This window comes from Lynx rufus, unplaced genomic scaffold (genome assembly GCF_022079265.1).
Source record: "Lynx rufus isolate CCGP_SWC_20201006 ecotype Redwood Valley unplaced genomic scaffold, mLynRuf1.p SCAF_10, whole genome shotgun sequence".
Classification (NCBI taxonomy): domain Eukaryota; kingdom Metazoa; phylum Chordata; class Mammalia; order Carnivora; family Felidae; genus Lynx; species Lynx rufus.
Genome location: NW_025814824.1, coordinates 22,639,751 through 22,659,851, shown reverse-complemented (window position 1 = coordinate 22,659,851; position 20,101 = coordinate 22,639,751). Strand labels below are relative to the sequence as shown.

Below are 20,101 nucleotides of genomic sequence, written 5' to 3'. Positions count from 1 at the left end.
GCTGCTTTAACTCCATAGGGGCTGGACTTAAACCTCTAGGCTGAGGAACCTGTATATGCAAAGGCCCTGTGGCCTTACTTTTTTTTTTTTTTTTAATTTTTTTTTTCAACGTTTATTTATTTTTGGGACAGAGAGAGACAGAGCATGAACGGGGGAGGGGCAGAGAGAGAGGGAGACACAGAATCGGAAACAGGCTCCAGGCTCCGAGCCATCAGCCCAGAGCCTGACGCGGGGCTCGAACTCGCGGACCGCGAGATCGTGACCTGGCTGAAGTCGGACGCTTAACCGACTGCGCCACCCAGGCGCCCCACTTTTATTTTTTTTTAATCAAAGTGGAATAGAGCAAGGTAGGTGACTTCTGTTGCCACTGTTCTGTACTTGTTGGTGTCACAGTGATGTAAGATCTCAGTAGGGTTTCCCAGCCAACCTGGTCATTTTCCCTGTCTCCCTCACCCCCATAACAGTGTCTCCAAACTTCAGTTTGTTAAAGGCATCTTCCCCATTCTCTCTGACATCTGGCACAAACTGTAGCCTGTAATTCTTCCTTTTTTAAGTCACATTTTACCAATCTTATTCGTTAAAATCCCCACTTATTTCCTACTCACTTTTGTCAGTAAGGTCCTAGGTGAGTGTGCCCCCTTTTTATTTTTTTAAATGTTTATTTATTTATTTTGAGAGAGATTGAAAGAGAGAGAGAGAGTGAGCACAGGCAGGGAATGGGCAGAGAGAGGGAGAGAGTCCCAAACAGATTCCATGCTGAGCAAAGAGCCTGAGGCAGGGCTTGATCCTACAACCCTGGGATCACGACCTGAGCTGAAACCACAAGTTGGACATTTAACTGATTGAGCCACCCAGGCACCCCAAGTTTTCCCCCTTTTAAAGTGCTTACCTGGTTAGGTCCTTTCTTGCTTCAGAGATCTTCAGGAGTTGCACATAAACTCGTGATGGGGGACATTCAAGGCCCTTCTGGTAGTATTACCCCCACCTGCTTTTCTAGCCTCATGTCATGTGTTCCTTGCATCTTGTGCTTGGGCTGAAAGAGATAACGTTCCATTCCCTGAAAGCCTTTCCTTCTTCTCTGGAGCAGTGAGCCTTCTACCAGTCTTACCTCTTTCTGTGGAAATACTTCTTGTCCTTCCTGTCTGGCCACTTCTGTTACTGCCTTAACTCGAAGCCTTCACTGATGCCTTGTTAAATGTGAGCCCTCTCCAGGAGCACCTTGTAACATCTTGTGACGTGTTGCACACCATGGCCTTGAGTTATCATGTGTGCATGTCATACTTCTACCTGCTTCTTCCCCACTAGAATTGAAGCTTCTGAAGTCCCTCTGTCCCTCTGAGCTCATATACCCAGTAAACACATATTTGGTGCATTGAGTAGGTGGGAGATGAGTCCAGAATTGTGTAAGACTCTATGATTCATCCTTTCCAAAGGAGATTCACATTTTGCATTTTAGAGTTCAGCACTGTTGATTTATAAGAGGTAACCCTGACTGTGTTTTCAAACCCTTGAGGCGAGATTTAATTGGTATTATTTGGTCAGCTTTATGTGAACTCACTTTTAGTTTTAGGAAATGTGCTCCCCTGAGCTTTGTGGAGATCCCCGGTAAGAGAAATTCTCAAGGTTAGTCAGGTCAACATCTCTTTGCTATGCTTCCCACTGCGCTACCCCCAAGACGTCATTTTGGCCCTGATGTACTGGCTTCCTCCCCATAAATACTTGGGAGCTGGGCTCTACCTGCCTCATGTAGTAGCACCTAGAGGTCAGTAATAACTCAGACTAATAATAGTTTGGCTTAAGATTCCAGCTTAGTTCCAAGTTCCTTCACCCTGTGTTTTAATGCTAGACATGTAATTGAGAAATCTTACACCCACTCATTTAGTGTTTAAATAAATCTTTAAAGTACCTTTTTGGAGTTGGAGCCTAAAGAGGAAAGAAAATCTTAACTACATATGGGGTAAAATTGCCTCTTAGGAAAACATGTTTTGCAGCAGTGAATAGAGGCCATCCCCGCTGCTAGCCAAGGAGACATTTCCGTGGTCAGTCCCCCCTCCCCCCCCAACTCCGTTTTCCATTCTTGATCTTGCTTCTGGTTCCTCTGTTGACGAAGTCTAGATGTCTAGAATCCACAACTGGCTTGTTTAGTGGATTTGAAAATTAATTCAGCCCTCTTTTTACTTGGCATGGTTTTTGGGTATTTTTTGTCTATTAAATGCTGAAAGTAACTTGCCTGTTTTGTGCCATATTATCACCATGGGGTTTTGGTTTATTTTACGTATTTATTTTTAAAGTTTATTTATTTATTTGGAGAGAGAGAGCACGTAAGCATGCGTAAGCAGCGGGAGGGACTTAGAGAGAGAGAGAATTCCAAGCAGCCTCTGCACTGTCAGCGAGGAGCCCTTCATGGGGCTCCATCTCATGAACTCCCAGATCATGACCTTAGCCGAAATCAAGAGTCGGACGCTTAGCCAACAGAGCCACCTGGATGCCACATTTGGGTTTTGGTTTAATTTCTATTTTTATACTCTTTGATCTTCTGGGATTGCAGAGTTAATTTCTTGAGAATCTGTTGAAATGTGAGGCCCTTTATTTTGATGTGTTATGTTTAGTTACTAGACAGTTGTCCTCCCTGCACATATCTCCCTTCTCCCTCCTCACCTCCTCAGAAATGCCTTTCAGTTTATCAGATAGAAATGTAGTTTATTTCTTGCTCAGGTAATGCTTCTTTGCCCATAGTAGTTGGTTCCTTTGCTAGACTTTTCAAATTCAGCTTAGAAATGACTGTATTTTAAACTTTTCTTTGTCTTATTTTTCATCCAGGAATCTCTCTGTTTGAATCTTTGCCCTGCATGGAAGCTTCGTTGCTCCCCTAACACATTTACACGTTTTGAAACATTTAGTTGGTGGAAGAAGTAGGGCCTAGAATTCAGAATCATGAATGCTAACTTTGCTAGAGAATCTCCTAGTTTATCAAGTAGCCAGTCTCCTGTTTTCTCTGTCTAGTGATTTTCCTTATCATGTCCATTCTAAGAAGTTCTGCATTTGCCTTTTCAAGAAACGAGAATGGCCATGTGTTAAAGTAAATAAGGAAACAGACAAAAAAAGGCTCTCATCTTAGTGCTTTAAGTTCACACCGTGTAATCGAATTGTTAGCAAAGCCCTCCATTCATTTAGAAATGCTGTCTTCCAAATAGGGTACGAATTGTACCCTGATCTGCATATTTGCTGTTTGGGAGGAGGCCAGGAGGCCAAGCTGGAAAAATTCTGCATTTTATAGATGTTATGGGTGAGAGATGCAGACCCTAAGAAGAGTTAAAGATCAACCTTGTTATATTGGCGGTGAAGGAGATTTTAACATAAATAGATGAATTATATTCCCAAGGACCTGTTTTTTTTCCCCTGAAATCTTAGAATAATATGGCTCTGATTTCCTTATGACCTCACATTACAATCCCCCCAGTCACCACCTTCATTGTACTCATTCTTGAGGCTAAGAGTATCCTCCACCATCATAAATTACATTATTCTCATCTACCTTAGAATGACCCACATGCTCCAGCCCTCAAAGCCTTCAGTGCCAGGACTCTATAATGAAATTGCACTGATGACATTGACATGAAGGTCTCTTTTGTGTAAGTTACGTGTTTCTATCATGATGGGCATGTGTTCTCCCTCTTCAGGGGAAGGTGTCCAACGTAGTGCCAGTGTGAAGCTAGGTCAAAGATTAAAAGTTCTATGTTTGTGGCAGGCCTGCCCTGGGTGCCCTGGACTTGGATCTTGGCTTTTCCATTTACTTTTTAAGTTTATTTATTTATTTTGAGAGAGAGAGCGAGAGAGCATGCACGTGCTTGTGTGCACAAGTTGGGGAGGGCAGAGAGGGAAGGAGAGAGAATCCCAAGCAGGCCCCACTCTGTCAGCAGAGAGCCTGACTTGCAGTTCAAACCCACGAACTATGCGATCATGACCTGAGCTGAAACCCAGCATTGGACACTCAACCAACTGAGCCACCCAGGTGCCCCTACTTAAAGCTATGCTTTTCAGTGGCCAGACACAGGATCGCGCTTTTTTGCATGTGACCTATGGCAGCTTCTGCTTTGTCTTGCTTTGGAAGGAAGGGTCCTGCATCCCCTGGGCTCTGCTGACTTAGGGAAGGGCCATGGATTTTACTCCGTTACTATAGTTGCTTTCATTGTTCTTTGTTTTGGTCCAGAATACCTCTCTAGGGACCACCTTTCCCCTCCCCAGGAATGTTGATAGCATCTCCCAGCGACATTTGGTACGAGTACTGGAAAATTCTTGGGGAAGGTTGGTTGGCATAACCCAAGTGGCTAGAAGACCCTCCTCCACTTTCTTGTAGCTTTCTCTCCTTGCCAGAGTGACCTCTCGTGCCTCAGTTTAATAAGTGATTAGGGTAGCAATAAATGACCTGGGGAATTGAGATTCATGTACTGAGTGCCAGATGTATGCGAGCTGGCAAAGTCCACTGAGAAAAATGACGAATGAGAAGTGTCAACACGTGCAGTGGTCCACAGTTCTGATACGTGCCATAGTTGAGATTTACAGGAAGAGCTAGGACCCTGGAAAAGAACCCTCCTGCCTGCAGAAGTTGTGGCCCACCGAGGGGGAGAGAGAACAAGTGCCTGAGCACGTCGGAGGGAGGCGGTGCTATTCTAAGCAGGAGGGAACAGTTTGTGCACAACTCAGAGATGTGACGGCATATGATATTTTAGGGGACTGGCCCATCATTCCACATGGCAGGGAATTTAGGATACAGGACGGTCATGTGAACTGAGGCCCAGTGACACTAAACCTGGTAATACAGCAAGAGAGTCCCCGCTGAGAGCGCCAAGTCCACAGGCAGCAAGGTCTTGGCCACAGCCATTACCTCCGGGGTCCATGGTTCTCCATCACTGTCGACTGGATCCTGCTGCTGTTCCTATTTCCAGCAAACCAGCAACTCTGAAAACACCTGTTTTCCTTTGGTGTCAGAACACAGCATAGTTTTATTAGCAGGAGTCTGTCTGCTAGGAAAAAACCTGCTTCTCCAAAACACAGTCTTGTTTTCCAGCCTGCCACTCCCTGTGAGGATTCCCAGTGGGGACTCTTTGAGTTTGAGTTCCCGCACCTCTTCTGTGTGTCCAATAAAGGAAGAGTCATCGGCTCTGGAAGAGTTTGATTCTATTCCGTTTTTACATTTGTGCTGTCCAGGGGGCTTTATTTTTTTCAGTTCTCCTGACTAGATCACAGGATTAGGCCCTCATCAACAGGTGTTTGTTCAGAAAGCTGGGTTGAGGGGGGTGCTCAGTTCTGTGCAGGTGGGTGGCCCCAGCAGTGTGGCCTCTAACAAGAGTGCCAGGGACTTATTCTTTCCACTTCACAGTTTGCCCCAGTCCTAGCTAAACATTTTCCTCTCCTCTTTGCCAAATACTATCTCCCCATTCTTGTCCTTAGGGATTTATGGATTTCCTGGTTTTCTTTGCCTAGTCACTGCTGTATGCTTTCCCGACTCCCACCCACACCTTCCTCCCGTTGTGCATTCCTGGCCCTTACACTTGTCCACTGATAAAAGAGCCCTTGATGGAGCATACCCTCACTTTCCTCTTTTTAATACCAATGCTCCCATTTTCTGAAGGCCCCTGCAGGTGTGGAGTGTGGCGTTCGATGTTTTATGGTTTTGTAGCTGCTTTCATCCTTACAGCAATCCTTGCAACCCTTCTGTTTTGTTAATTATTTCTATCTTGTGGATCAGGAATGGACACATTATAGGCTGCAGATAGTTAGGCTGGTAAGGAAGACCACAGTTAGTGAGGTCAGCGAGCCAGGCATTTCCTGTATATTTAACAGTAGAGTCAGGGCTCTCGACTTGGCTGTGGACTCAGTCTACTTGATCATGGGTCAGGAGCCCTCTTGACTTTTTCTTGAATAAACAAATAAATCTCACCTTTATCTTAAAATTGAGATATATACATAAGGGTACCTGGGTGGCTTAGTTGGTTAAGCCTCCAAACTCAGGTCATAATCTTATGGTTCATGGTTTTGAGCCCTGAGTTGGGCTCCATGCTGACAGCGTGGAGCCTGCTTGGGATTCTCTCTGTCTCCCTCTCTCTCATCCCTTCCCCCGCTCGTGCTGTCTCTCAAAATAAATACATAAACTTAAAAAAACACTAAAAAATATTAAAATTGAGATATACCTATAGAAGAGTGCATGAATCATATGTGTATAGCTCAGTGACTTTTCACCAGGGACACTGACAAAGCCCCTCTCACGTTCCTTGCAGTAGCTGTGGGGAATCACCACTCTGGATTAATATTACAGATGAGTTCTGCCTGTATTTGAAATTCTATAAATCCAGTCATTCCATGTACATTCTTTGGTGGCTGGCCTCTTTCTGAATTCAGGCTTGCGAGGTATTTATTAAATCCTCACTCTCAATTTATAAATTCCCCTTCCTGGTTGATTTTACTTTTCCTGGTTCTTCAATAAGTAGGAAATCTAAGTGTCCTTCTGGGAACTCTTTAACGTTGCCATGATATGCCATCAATGTGGCCTTTTCTCAACAAGATTCTTGTTCTTCCTGTAGGTGAATAACTAATTCCAGGCTCTCATTTGCTCCCCTCATTTTTCCTCCCAGTTGATCCCTCTTTGAGACCTATCAGCCCTTTGCATCGGTCTGGTTTGTTCATTTGATTAGGCTTTCCAGCACAGCGGGCAGCACCAGCTTCCTGCAAGGCCCCCTGTGACTGATGTATTAACATCCATATGGGTTTCTCCTGGGACCAAGCAGTGTTTACAGCTTCTGGCTGCAGTTCACTACTCTGTGAATCCATTTCAAATTGCCTCAGTATGATATCACAGCCCACCTGTGTGGTTTAAAGAAGGGGACACCTGGGAGAGAGGCGGGTATCTTCCAAAAATGAGTGTACAGCTCTCTGTCTACACTTTGTGCATCGATTTTAATCTGGATCATTTAACTCTATAATAAGTGGGCTTCCAGTTGAAACAAGGTAAAATTGTCTTCCCCTAAAAATCTAGAATTGCTATAAGGGTGCCTGATGGAAAGTTTGCCCACCTGGGGGCACCCACCTTGATTTGTGGCAGACCAAGAAACTAACCTTCACACAGCGCCGTTATTCTCACAGCATAGAAAGCTTTAAGAGGCAAGTTCTCTCCCCATGTCAGCCATTGTTCTAACCAAATACGTTCAGTTCAATTGTTTTATGAAAACTCTCTGGTCATTTCTCTAAGCTTCACCTGGCTGTTTGTTATTTTCAGACTCAACTCATGGTACCTGATGTCTGGGTCACATAACTTACTACTGGACCTTGAAGAATTCTTCCAGAACATGAATAGAGTTAATCTCCAGTTCTTGTGGTCCTATCTTCAGGGCAATACAGTGAATGTTATTTGATTCCAACCCCAAATATCTTGTAATAAATAGCATAGGTTCAATAACTACAGTGTGCTTATATTAGAATTAGAATATCATGTGGGCTTGATGTGTTACTAAGGACACCAAAGGATACCGTTAGGTAAAAAACAGGGAATTTAGTGGTGTGGTGTTGTAAGGGCTTGGAGCTGTAGTTGTTTTGTATGCATATTTATTTTCTAGGGCATTCTGTAGGGTTCCCATTATGTGTGCTCAATTATTCAAATTAAGAGTAATGTTAAGGATTTGGTTCAGCTAGCCATTTAAGATTAGTTACTGGAACCAGTCTGTCAGGAAATAACATATATCTAAGATTGTGTTGTTTGGTTTGGGGTCAAGGCAGTTCTTTTTCAAGCCTTCCACGTATATGATATTTTGCGTTCATAAAGAGAAAATAATAGCCTAATTTTCTTCTCAAGCTTAGGGAATTATGTGGGTTTTACGTGCAGGCATGTTGGAAACCTAATAACCTTGTATCAGTTTTCAATTTTGTGCGTGCTAAGTTATTTTACAAAATTTGAGTGAACGTTTAAATGAAAATTTGAGTTCTGTGGTAATACCCATGGTCTTTAGATCTGTAAAGGGAATGTAAGGTGCCAATGACAAGTTCCAGAAAGTGCCCCAGACTTATCCCAGAGGGTTATGGAAACTCTACATCCTTCATTTATTATATATGCAGACCTATAGAAAAGGCTTAATGTTGAACTTCTAGACTGCCTAGTGATGTTTCAGATAAGAAGAAAGTGAACATAGTGGTCTCTTCAAAAGTGTCATGTGCATAATTCCATCTGCTTGGATGCTGGGGGCGGGTATTAGCACTTCTGTACCTTCCACCTTTTTTTTTTAATGTTTATTTCTTTTTTTGAGAGAGAGACAGAGCACGAGAGGGGTAGGGGCTGAGAGAGGGAGATACAGAATTCGAAGCAGACTCCAGGGTCTGAGCGTGTCAGTACAGAGCCCGATGCGGGCTCGAACCCATGAACCATGAGGTCATGACCTGAGCCGAAGTCGGACGCTTAACTGAGCCACCCAGGTTCCCCTGCATTTTCCACCTTCTCAAGTGTCTTTTCTTTGTGCATGTTTTATATCTGTAATATATTATTGCTTGGAGTTTAAATCATTAGATCACAAAACATAAAATATGCCTTAAGATTTTGAAGTGGAAACAAATATGTACTGGGATTAGGTTTGTATTTAACAGGAGAGGAAAACAATAGCTTAAGCAACATGAAGGTTTATTTCTCTCTCCCATAAAAGATACTGGCTGTCAGTAGCCCAGGGCAGGTCTCACAGCCCCACAGTGTCACAGGGCCTCTGCATCCTATCTTTGTGTTCTGCTTCCTTCAGCAATTGATTTCCATCTTCAGAGTCACCTTGAAGGTGACCCCAAAAGGGCTGGCTGAGCAAGGCACCTTGCTCATAGTTGAGGCAGTGGAAGGAGGAAGAAAAGAGGACGGGAATCCTGATCTTCCTCACTTAAAATTTTTTTTTCTTTTAATTAATCGCCTTTGTTTTTTAGAGCAGTTTTAGGTTCATAGAAAAATTGAGCCAAAAGTACAGAGAGCTTCTGGATCCCCTGGCGTCCCTCTCTTTGAAGTTATGAACCACATGCCCCCAGCAGCGCATGTATGTTGAGCATGTACCTCTTACTGCTGAAAACGTGGCATACCTGGCCAAAGGGAAGCTGGGGAGGGTACCAAAGAGTACTTTGCTGTCTTAGATAAAACTGGGGTTCGTGGCCAAGGTAGGGAGATTGTTGAGGAGAAAACTTGAAATCTGTCATAAAGTTGGAGTGCTTGGGTGGCTCAGTTGGTTAGGCCACCGACTTCGGCTCAGGTCATGATCTCACGGTTCGTGGGTTCTAGCCCCGTGTCGAGCTCTGTGCTGACAGCTCAGAGCCTGGAGCCTACTTCAGATTCTGTGTGTGTCTCTCTCTCTCTCTCTCTCTCTCTCTCTCTCTCTCTGCCCCAGCCTCCCCCAAAATAAAAATATACATTAAAAAAAATCTGTCATAAAGCCAATCGTTTATTGGGGCACCTAGGTGGCTCAGTCGATTGAACATCTGACTTCAGCTCAGGTCATGACCTTGTGGTTTGTGGGTTCGAGCCCTGCGCCGGGCTCCCTGCTGTCAGCACAGAGCCTGCCTCAGATCCTCTGTCCCCCGTCTCTCTGCCCCTCCTCTGCTCACGCTCTGTCTCAAAAATAGATAAACATTTAAAAAAAAAGAGAGAATCTTTTATTATTTTTTCTTGATTATGCAAAAGAGTAACTTCAAGCCTGAAACTGGTACGTTTAGAAGTGTTTTCATATGTTAGTGTTGGAATATAGTGTTTACTGTGTGAAATTATTATGAGTTCTTGAGGGCTTCATCTGAAGCATAAAAAATAATCGTTTAAAATTATGGTAAGAAATCATACAATTAAACAGGGTGTGTTGGGAAGGAGGTATTTTATGTTAATTAGGAAGCATAGTTAGCGTCGTAGATGGGATTTGAAGGGATGCTTTCTGGAATGGTTAGGCACAATTGAGAAATTTCTAAATATTTAAAAAATACAGTTTAATATATGTACACCCTAGACTTCTGCTATTATGTATTTTAAATTTGTTCCTTCGGTAAATACTTCAGCTTCTGTTGATTTCAGAAGAGAATCATGAGGAGAATCGTTCTTTCCTCTTCTTCCTCACAGAGGCTGCTGAGGTGATGACTAACTGCTTTATGATCCGTGTTTTCTCTGTCTCCTCTCCTGTCTCTCTCTCTAACTGTCCCCTTCCCCAAAAGTGCATACTCCTTCCACGTCACCGCGGACGGTCAGATGCAGCCCGTCCCTTTCCCCCCCGACGCCCTCATCGGACCCGGCATCCCCCGCCACGCGCGCCAGATCAACACCCTGAACCACGGGGAGGTGGTGTGCGCAGTGACCATCAGCAACCCCACGAGACACGTGTACACGGGCGGGAAGGGCTGCGTCAAGGTCTGGGACATCAGCCACCCCGGCAACAAGAGCCCCGTGTCTCAGCTCGACTGTCTGGTGAGCGAACAGGAACTGGTGCACAAGGGTAATGTCTCCCTGGAGACTCAATAAGGAAATAGCTGTTTGGGCCTGGGTTTTATTCCCATTATGAGGAAATGGAAGCCCTTTCTGTTTCCTGCGTTAGCTATTTAGCCCCTGCACCACCACCACCCCGCCCGAAATGTGAAGGTTTCATTTGTTGCTGTTTCAGTGGTTAAATCCCAGAGTTGATGGATTTCTTTCACAAAATATTTTACAGTGGTTTACAGAAGCTGTCCTTGTTTGAACGTGTACTCAGAAGGGGGTTTCCCATTGAACTAGGCCTGGACTCTGAGCCCTGCGGTCCACTTAACTTGTGATTTCCCTACAGCCTTTGCATAAATATTGAATAGTAAACATTTCATAATGTGGCATAAAAACCGTTCTGAACAGGGCCTGTGTTTTCAGGGAGACCTGGGAGGGCTGGCTGGGTTTTATTACCTTAACTTCGGGAAAGGTTAATAGATCACACTGCAAGGAAACAGGGCGGCCATCCGCAAAACTGGAACGGTGAGAACGCTTTCCCAAGGCACCCGAAGCCACCTCCTCCCAGAGTATGAGGATGCCATTTTGCATTTTTCAGGATCCATACGCCATGTTGGGACATGTTCCCTTCTCTGAACTGTAACCCCAGAATTTACAGACCACGTACCATTGGCCCTAAGCAGACTAAAGGCCACCTTGCCCCTGATGTGGTGTCTGCTTGCACTTCGCCATGATGGGTGGAACAGTTCACCCGCTGCGTGCCTAGCGACTGGTGAGGATTCCAGAGACAGAGTGTTCAGAAAGAAGAACGGTGTTTTTGAGATACAAAAGCCTTTTTTGGAGTAGTTATTGATATATTTTATTTTCAATTTTATTTTTTAATGTTTATATTTTTGAGAGAGAGACAGAGTGCAAGTGGGGGAGAGACAGAGAGAGAGGGAGATAGAATCTGAAGCAGGCTCCAGGCTCCGAGCTGTCAGCAGAGCTTGACATGGGACTTGAACCCATGAACCGAGAGATCGTGGCCTGAGCTAAAGTCAGACACTTAACCAACTGAGCCACCCAGGTGCCCCATTGATTTATTTTTTAATCAGATAACTTTATTTTTATTTTAATGTTTATTCATGAGAGAGCGAGCGCAAGCGGGGCAGGGGCAGAGAGAGGGAGACACAGGATCTGAAGCAGGCTCTGCGAATCGGATGTGAGGCTAGAACTCACAAACTATGAGATCATGACCTGAGCCGAAGTCCGATGCTCAACTGACTAAACCACCCAGGCGCCCAAATCAAATAACTTTAAAAAATCTCCATTAATGAAATTGAAACACGCTGAAACATAGCCGGACATTCTAAAATAGTAGGAGTATTTTGTAATGTTCATCGCCTTTTTTGAAATTTATGAGTAATAGGTCAAAGCATAGTGAAAACTTCAGCTTGGTCTATTTGGGTTGAAGAATAGCAATTACTTCTTTCAGGGAGGGGAGGCTTATTTTAGGTCTCACCTTTTTTAATGTGTGTTGCTTTCGATAGGAAGATGCCATCTTTTATCGATTTCTTTGGACTGAGAGGCTTGAATATGGTAGCAGCCATGTTATCGCCTGAGAATGCAGCTCTGTTAAATTCTTAGTAAGGATCCACGTGACTAGTGCAAGCCGTAGGTAGAGATTTAAGAGTAACGAAAATCAAAACCTAGGCAGTAGGTCTGCAGTTTCCAAATAGTAAATAATGGAAGGTGGTGAGGTCGGACATTTCTAAGCTAGCTTTGAAAAGTGGTTTCTTCATAGAGAGGTACATGTACACCTATCTTGCATCCACTGATCATTTCAGTTCTTTCTACTCAGCAGGAAACTGAACGTCGGGAACAGTTCTATCCAAATGTTTGCATGTGCCCAAGCAAGCCCAGGAGTTTGTTTTATTTACCGTTTCAAAGGGGACAGTTACAACTCGATCCCAATTTTTACAACAGAACTCTTGCTTTATTAAATAGTGTCCATGAAATACTATTTTTCAAGTCGAAAACCAAGATAGCAGTTAGAGAACATGGGATTGTTAGTGCTGGCTAATGCATCATAGCAATTGAATTACATTTATTTCACAGAACAGAGATAACTACATCCGTTCCTGCAAATTGCTCCCTGATGGTTGCACCCTCATCGTGGGAGGGGAAGCCAGCACTCTGTCCATCTGGGACCTGGCGGCTCCGACCCCGCGCATCAAGGCGGAGCTGACGTCCTCGGCCCCTGCGTGCTACGCCCTGGCCATCAGCCCCGACTCCAAGGTCTGCTTCTCGTGCTGCAGTGACGGCAACATCGCGGTCTGGGACCTGCACAACCAGACGCTGGTGAGGTGAGCAGACATGGTTGTCTATGGTGGGTGTTCCCTCCTTAGGTACCTGGGCTTGAAGGCCTCCTGTCCCCTCTGTTTCTCTGGCTGCACCCAGGCTCTCGGCCCATGTTCAGAGCCTCTTGTGTGCCAGGCTGGGAGTTCCAGGTATTGGGAGTATGAAGACAAAACTGTGGCAGTTGCCCTCTGGGGGGCTTACAGTCTGGCTGCTATGCTCAGTGTCCCCCACAGTTTATATTTACCTCCCTGATGTCCCCATTCTTCAGCCACTTGCAGTTGCCAGACGTGTCCAAAAAGTATTCCTGATTTTTGCCAAGGGGCAGCACGTGCACCATGGATTACCTGGCAGTATCAAGGGTCCTTAATACTCGATGTTTTTGGCTTTGGCTAGAACTTTGTGCAAATAGGAGCCGAGTGATAAAGGAGAACAGAAAACCAACAAAAGGACATGAGAAGAGGAGATTCCGTGAATTTTACTCGCAAAATGATTTTATTTATTTTTTTCTAAATGTTTATTCAGTTTTGAGAGAGAGAGCGTGAGCAGGGGAGAGGCAGAGAGAGAGAGGGAGACAGAGAAGCTGGCTCTGCCTGACAGCAGACAGCTCAATGTGGGGCTCAAAGCCACGAACCGTGAGATCATGACCTGAGCCAAAGTCGGACGTTTAACTGACTGAGCCACCCAGGTGCTCCCACAAAAATTATATTAAAGTATACATGTTTCTCAGTAACTAAATCAGCCCTTTCCAGGGGTTACTCCACCCAGGAATGGGCCCAGCTTCCTGGAATCATTCCTCTGAACTGTGACAGCTGCAGTCCTGCCATCTCTGTGTCTCTCCTCGGCTCTGGCCACCTCATTCCCTCTGCCGAAGTCGAAGTCCACACTTACAGCAAAGTCTTTGTAAAGGGAAGCGCTAGCTAAACATCCCAGGGAAAACCTGTCATCTTTTGCTTTTTTGTTTTCTATTTCATCTTCGCTCGGAAATGCTCTTTGTTGATAGTGTGATTTTAGGCGTGTAGATTATTTAGCAGGGCTCTTCTCATGCTTTGGGCCCAAGTGCCACAGTGAAGGGGACAGACTTTAGGAGTCGTTATAGCAGCTTCGTCTCCCTTCAGACCTCTTCTGTAGAAATCCAGTGTCACCAAACCAGTCTCTGTCCCTGCGTACGGGTGACACTCTGGTAGTAATTTTTCCCTTGTAGGGCACTGGATAACTCAGAATGAGCAAAATTGACAAACGTAGCTGGAGCTGACAGCCACTTCAGACTTTTTTAGCCTAGCAAGTGTTTGTTGTTTTTCTTTTCTTCTTCTTCTTTTTTTTAAAGTTTATTTAGTTTGAGAGAGAGAGAGAGAGCGTGCAGGGGAGGGGCAGAGAGAGATGGAGAGAGAGAATCCCAAACAGGCTCCACACTGCCAGCACAGAGCCTGATGCAGGGCTGAAACCCACGAACCATGAGATCATGACCTGAGCCAAATCCAAGAGCCAGATGCTGAATGACTGAGCCACCTAGGTGCCCCTCTTCCTCTTCTTTTTTTGAAAAAAATCTTAATAAATAGCACTTTCAAAATTTTAATTCTAAGTGCTTTTCAAACACTAATCCTTTTAATCCTCATAATGTCTGCATTGTAATTATCCTAATTTTATAGATGAGGAACCCGAGGTACAGAGAAGGTAAAAGTCAGCTTGTCTGCTCACACATTCGGGCGTGGGGGAGACGTGATGGGGTGCAGGCGTGCTGCTCTCCTGTCTGTGCCCTGAACCCCTGCTCTGTGCTGGCTCCCGGGAGTAAGCACCTGCTGGATACAATGGGGTAGTGCTTTACAAATGTCTTGCTCAGTGTGGGCTGACCACACGCGGCTAGTGGCTACTCTGTGTGAGAGGGTAGCACAGAGTCTGCTGAGCATCTCAGTATCTACCGAGACCCACCACAGCCTGGACAGTCCTGGTATCTGCTTTCTAGGAGGCTGAGGTAGTGCTGCGATGTGCGGACAGGGGGGTAGAGGAGCCACCACCAAGCACCTGAAGTCAGAAGAGAACAGCATTTGTAGTCAAGGCGAGAAAGTATTTTATGACCTCTAGAGGATGCAGAGGGAGGTCACTGGGTTTCCAGAGCAGTTTAATGGAAAGAAGAGCAAATCAGCTTTCAAAAGCTGCATCTGGGACTGGCGTGACCCACGGGGGAGTCTTGGAGGCAAGCTAGGGTGGTTGGGGGAACGTGTGTGTGCATGGGACAGGGGTGGGGGCAGAGAACTAAGATGGACATTCAGAATAGCTTTTGGAGGAACAATTTTTGAAATGATAGCTCTCATCTTGTCTCAGAATTCACAGCAAGTAGTGCTTTTGTCTTATCTTCCATGCTCTTTAAATTCCAAGCTCAGTTTAAAAGTTTGGAGCTCTGTGGGAAAAATAAGGGGGGGAAGGGCACCTAGAGGAAGGACAGACATAGAAACCTTCCTCTGAGTGTTGAAATTCCCAAGCCACTCGAATGCATCCCGCCTAGTTCACCATAGTGATTGGCCGTGTTCTGGTCACTTCCCTGCTGGTTCCGTTGGCATGCAAAACCGGGTCCGGGACCCACAGATCACCAATCCTGCGGTAGCTCACTTTTGCCTACCCCTCAGCAAACCCTGCCTTTGGCCTGGCAAAGCATCTGTGCTCAGTGAGTCCCTGTTGGTTGATTGGTTTTGGTAGTGTTTTTTGACTGAAGCACAAGGTTTCCCTTTCAGAGAACAAGCATGTGCTCAGCTTCCAGGCAGGGTCCTGCAGAGGTGCCCATGGGGCCGCCTCAGCGATTAGCTCTGACTCTGTTCAGCGCCCCTAAGTCAGGAGGCCAGCATGACCCTTTGTCTCTGGGAGTCCAGATTTCCTAATGCAGGGCTCTTTCTAATACAGAAAGCAAGGTTGAGTAAATACGTGAGCTCATGCTTTGTTGGCATGAAGGGCATTGCTGTGTTGATTCACTCATGGAAAAGGAGTGCTTCTGGACCCTGAGCTTATAATGTAGTGATGGAGGCCTACCTCTTTCCTTAGAGAATACACGTGGGATTTTGTGTGTTTGTCCTTTTTCTTTTCTTTTCTTTTCTTTTTTTCTTTTAACACTCAAACACTTTTTCCAGACCTGGGAGGAATTTTCCCTTCCAGACGGATTTGTAAGAAGAGCTGTAAGAGTGTATTTAGCTTCTCCCGTATGATGACCTAAAGTGGCATTCCATTTCTTTAACGCTTGGATTGCAAAAAAAGAAAATCCGCAAGTGCTGTTTCCTCCTCAGGGTGGGGGATGTTAGTTTGATCTTGCACATCAGAAGACACTGAGAGATCACACACACACACACACACACACACACACTGAGTCCAAAACTAACAACACAACAGTGTTTACCTTGAGCTCTGGCAGGAAATCATTATTCAATCTGGTTTGTTTTATCAGGCAATTCCAGGGCCACACAGATGGGGCCAGCTGTATTGACATTTCTAATGATGGCACCAAGCTCTGGACAGGCGGCCTGGACAACACGGTCAGGTCCTGGGACCTGCGAGAAGGGCGGCAGCTACAGCAGCATGACTTCACCTCACAGGTGACGGGCTTTTCCCCACCAGGAATCTCTGTGTGGGGCGTCCTGCTCCCTCCCTTCACATCTCATGGTAATAACAACTGGGCCAACAGACCAGGCTTAAATTTGAGATACTGATTAAAAACAACAACAACCCACAGACAAGCAGAACCCCTGAAATGCTTAGAGTGGTTTCTAAAACCCTACTGGTTAAGACCTGCTAGTTGTTTACTTCTACAGGAGTTCATTGAAGGAATTTGTTCAGTGAAGAATAGACGGTTGGACCTGTTGTACATGTTCCCACCATCTAATGTGGGGGTGAGAGAAGATTATTTGATTCACATATAAATAGAGCTTGAAAAATATGCAGGGTTATTATAAGGAATAGAGAACAATCACAACAGCTCTGGAGTTAATTCATTTCCCTTGCATCAGGGAGCTTAAAAAAGACAGCAGTATCTCACTGGAGGCCCATTTTATTATTCAACCCTTAGAAAATGGACTCAATGGCTGACTAGATTTATGGAAGTTTGAAGTGATATAAAATGGCAACTTTATGGATTGTGAAGTCTATCTAGATGTGGAGTATCTGAATCTGAATCTAGACCTGCTTTGGGAAAGACATTGCCTTGTTAAGTGCCTTCTGTTGGTAGAATTGTTCTTTTGATTACGACTTGTTTACAAGTATGTGTTTTACTAAATTTCATGTCCCTGTTAATCTTTTGTTGAGTTTCTTATAGTCTTCCTCATTCCAGTCTTTTTCCAAATATATGGAGGGTACTATTTTTGGTCTGCCTTTTTTTTTTTTGAAGCTTCTTAAAATGCCCATCACCTAGCTTTATAGTTTCTAACCCATGACCAGTCTGGTCTCATGTATCATCCCTGCCCCCAAACACTGGATTTTTTTCAATATTGGGTTTTTTTTTTTTAAGTTTATTTTTATTATTCATTTTGAGAGAGTGCAAGTGGGGCAGAGAGAGAAGGAGAGAGACAGAATCCGCACTGAGAGTGCAGAGCCCGATGCGGGGCTCAAACTCATGAACCATGAGATCATGATCTGAACTGAAATCAAGAGTCAGACACTTAACTGACTGAGCCACTGAGGCACCCCTGCACTGGATTATTTTAAAGTAAATCTCAGACACTATCTGCAAGTGTTTCAGTTAGTATCTGCAAAAGACAAGGACCACTTTCAAATGCCATATACACAAATGCTATTATTATTAAGAATAATTTCTTAATTTAATCACATGTGTTAAGTGTTCCAAGTTTTCCGATTGTTTCATAAAGGTTTTCCACACTTGGCTTGTCTGGGTTCGGTCTCTTGTGCTGTGGACTATGCTACAATCTGGAGTTTGCTGATTACATCCCCCTCTTCTTGCTATTTTCCCCATTTCTTGTTTATCACTTCTCAGTTCATTGGGCAAAATCACTAGTGAGCCTGTTCTGCTTCCTACAGATATTCTCCCTTGGATACTGCCCAACTGGGGAGTGGCTGGCCGTGGGCATGGAGAGTAGCAATGTGGAAGTTCTTCACGTAAACAAACCCGACAAGTACCAGCTGCATCTCCATGAGAGCTGTGTGCTGTCCCTCAAATTTGCTTATTGTGGTGAGTTTAGCGGAAAGGAAACGGGAGGACACCGGTGGCCTCAATGGAAAATACTTCTAAAAAAAAAATTACAGTAGAGATCATGTCTGGAAAAAATGTTCTCTGAGCAGCTGGATGCAATCATTCTATTGTCTTAATATGTCCCTCAGAGCATAGTGATGTCCGTTTCGGCCTGTTTTCGTAATGGGAGAAAGGTCAGCAGGTGATGCAGTTGCCTAATATGATGTTTTGACACGGATTTTTTTTTTCTTTTTTTTTTTTTAGCGGGGGAGTCTGAGGCAGAGGTGGAGGACAAGTAGTTACCACTCTGAAGGGGGGCAGGATTTATAGAAGCCTGGGGCAGCCACGTTGGAAGTCATTATGGACTGAGGAGGAGAGGGAAGTAGGGTCAGAGAAGAGAATATTTTTAGCTCCCTTGAGACCATTATACTCCGCAGTGAAGATGAAGAAGTTCACGTAGGGTCAAATATTTGTTCTCAGGATGGATGGAGAGATGTGTAGCCATTAGTCCCTGAGCCCATTCTATGTGCCATGCGTCATGTCTGGCATTTTACTTAAGTTCATCATTTATTCCTTCCTAGTCCCATTTCATCAAGAGGAGACTGAAAGAACAGCAGCTTCACTGATTCACTATTTGAGGACCCGCTGTGTGCTGGGTGTGATGCTACCCGAAGTGTATCCGTCTAGTGGCTAATGGGGCTGACACGGTCCCTGCCACTGCTTTGACAAAACCCAAGACCACAGATGGTTCATAGTGGAGCCCAGATTCAAAACCTGCTCCCTCTACTCAAGTTCTAGCCTAACCCGTTGGACATGATCGTGATTAGAAATGCGTGGAGTTCAATTAAGTCCAGGTTGCTAATAGTATAGCAGGAATTTTAATATTGTTGAACTACATGTTCCTTTGCTAATTCTAGGTAAATGGTTTGTGAGTACTGGCAAAGACAACCTCCTCAATGCTTGGCGGACCCCCTACGGAGCTAGTATATTCCAGGTAAGTCAGCCCTCCTTACCAAGAATGACAATTTGATCACGGCATTTGCCGTGACTCCAGGAGCGAAGGTGCCTTCGGAAGCCTGGGGGGGGGGAGCAGGGCCCCTGAGTATCTCTATTCACATTAAACGTGAGCCTGTTTTCTCTTCCAGTCCAAAGAGTCCTCGTCCGTGCTTAGCTGTGACATCTCTGTGGATGATAAGTACATAGTCACTGGCTCAGGGGACAAGAAGGCTACAGTCTACGAAGTCATCTACTGAAAACATTATGTGGTTTCACATTTATAGTTGAATTGGGCCAAAATGTTTTGAATTTGTAGAAATAGAAAAGTTGTAATTTTAAAAGGAAAAAAACAACAACGTGAAAACCTATTTCCAAACCTTGACACAAAACTACTTTGAGTCTATAAAGAGGAGGCGATGAGTCCATCAACTGAAGGTCACCTATCTACCTAGACCAAACGGAGCACCGAGGCAAAGTGGGCAGAGGGGCCAAGGGGTAGGCAGAGCCTGTTTTGTTTTTTTTTCTTTCTGTGTGATCTGCCGAGATTACCTTTTTGTTCCTTGCAGTTCCCCTCAATGTTCTGTGCTTGGTAGAGCAGTGGTGTCTCCAATGAACTTGTTTCTTGGTTTTGCATCTTGTGAAATGTTTTTTTGTATTTTTGTTGAAGGTTAAACATTTGTATAAATTGTAAATATATTTGGTTTATTACAGTAAAGGCTTTAGTACCAATAAGTGGTTTTCCTTTTCCTTCTTTGTTATTTTTAATCAAAGCTTTGGGATCATTGATGGGGGTTTTATAAGCAAAGTTCACATATTTACAGAAGTTTAAAAATGAATGCACTTCTTAATTTATAAATATATTTGGACGTCGACTTGCATCACACTAGAACCTAATCAACACGCCTGAGTTACCGGGAACTCAAGACTAGGAATCCTTAGTAATTGAAGGTTTATCTGGGCAGTTTTATCTGGGAAGCTAAAGTGACTTCATCAGGATTCATGTTTTTGCTAAGATACTCTTGTGATTGGAGGTCACAGATTAAAGCTCTGCTTTTTCTTGGTGAATCCTTGGGAGACAGAACATTGTCTTCTGAATGAAAGCCCAGCATCTTCAAATTTTTATTTTCTCCCTTGGCAAGCAT

The 20,101-nt window shown here is 44.5% G+C and overlaps 1 protein-coding gene across 4 annotated transcripts in view; it reads left to right on the top strand.

Annotated features, from left to right (window-relative positions):
- Window positions 1–19,681, top strand: part of TLE1 (TLE family member 1, transcriptional corepressor) — a 91,650-nt gene extending 71,969 nt beyond the window's left edge. For all 4 annotated transcript variants that reach the window (XM_047102617.1, XM_047102605.1, XM_047102626.1 and 1 more), the window contains 6 exons: window positions 10,207–10,456; window positions 12,560–12,807; window positions 16,230–16,377; window positions 17,813–17,963; window positions 18,881–18,957; window positions 19,109–19,681. In XM_047102617.1, the coding sequence (XP_046958573.1) occupies window positions 10,207–10,456; window positions 12,560–12,807; window positions 16,230–16,377; window positions 17,813–17,963; window positions 18,881–18,957; window positions 19,109–19,216 (982 nt within the window). In that variant the 3' untranslated portion in view covers window positions 19,217–19,681. The remainder of the gene's footprint in view (window positions 1–10,206; window positions 10,457–12,559; window positions 12,808–16,229; window positions 16,378–17,812; window positions 17,964–18,880; window positions 18,958–19,108) is intronic.
- The last annotated feature ends 420 nt before the right edge of the window (window positions 19,682–20,101 follow it).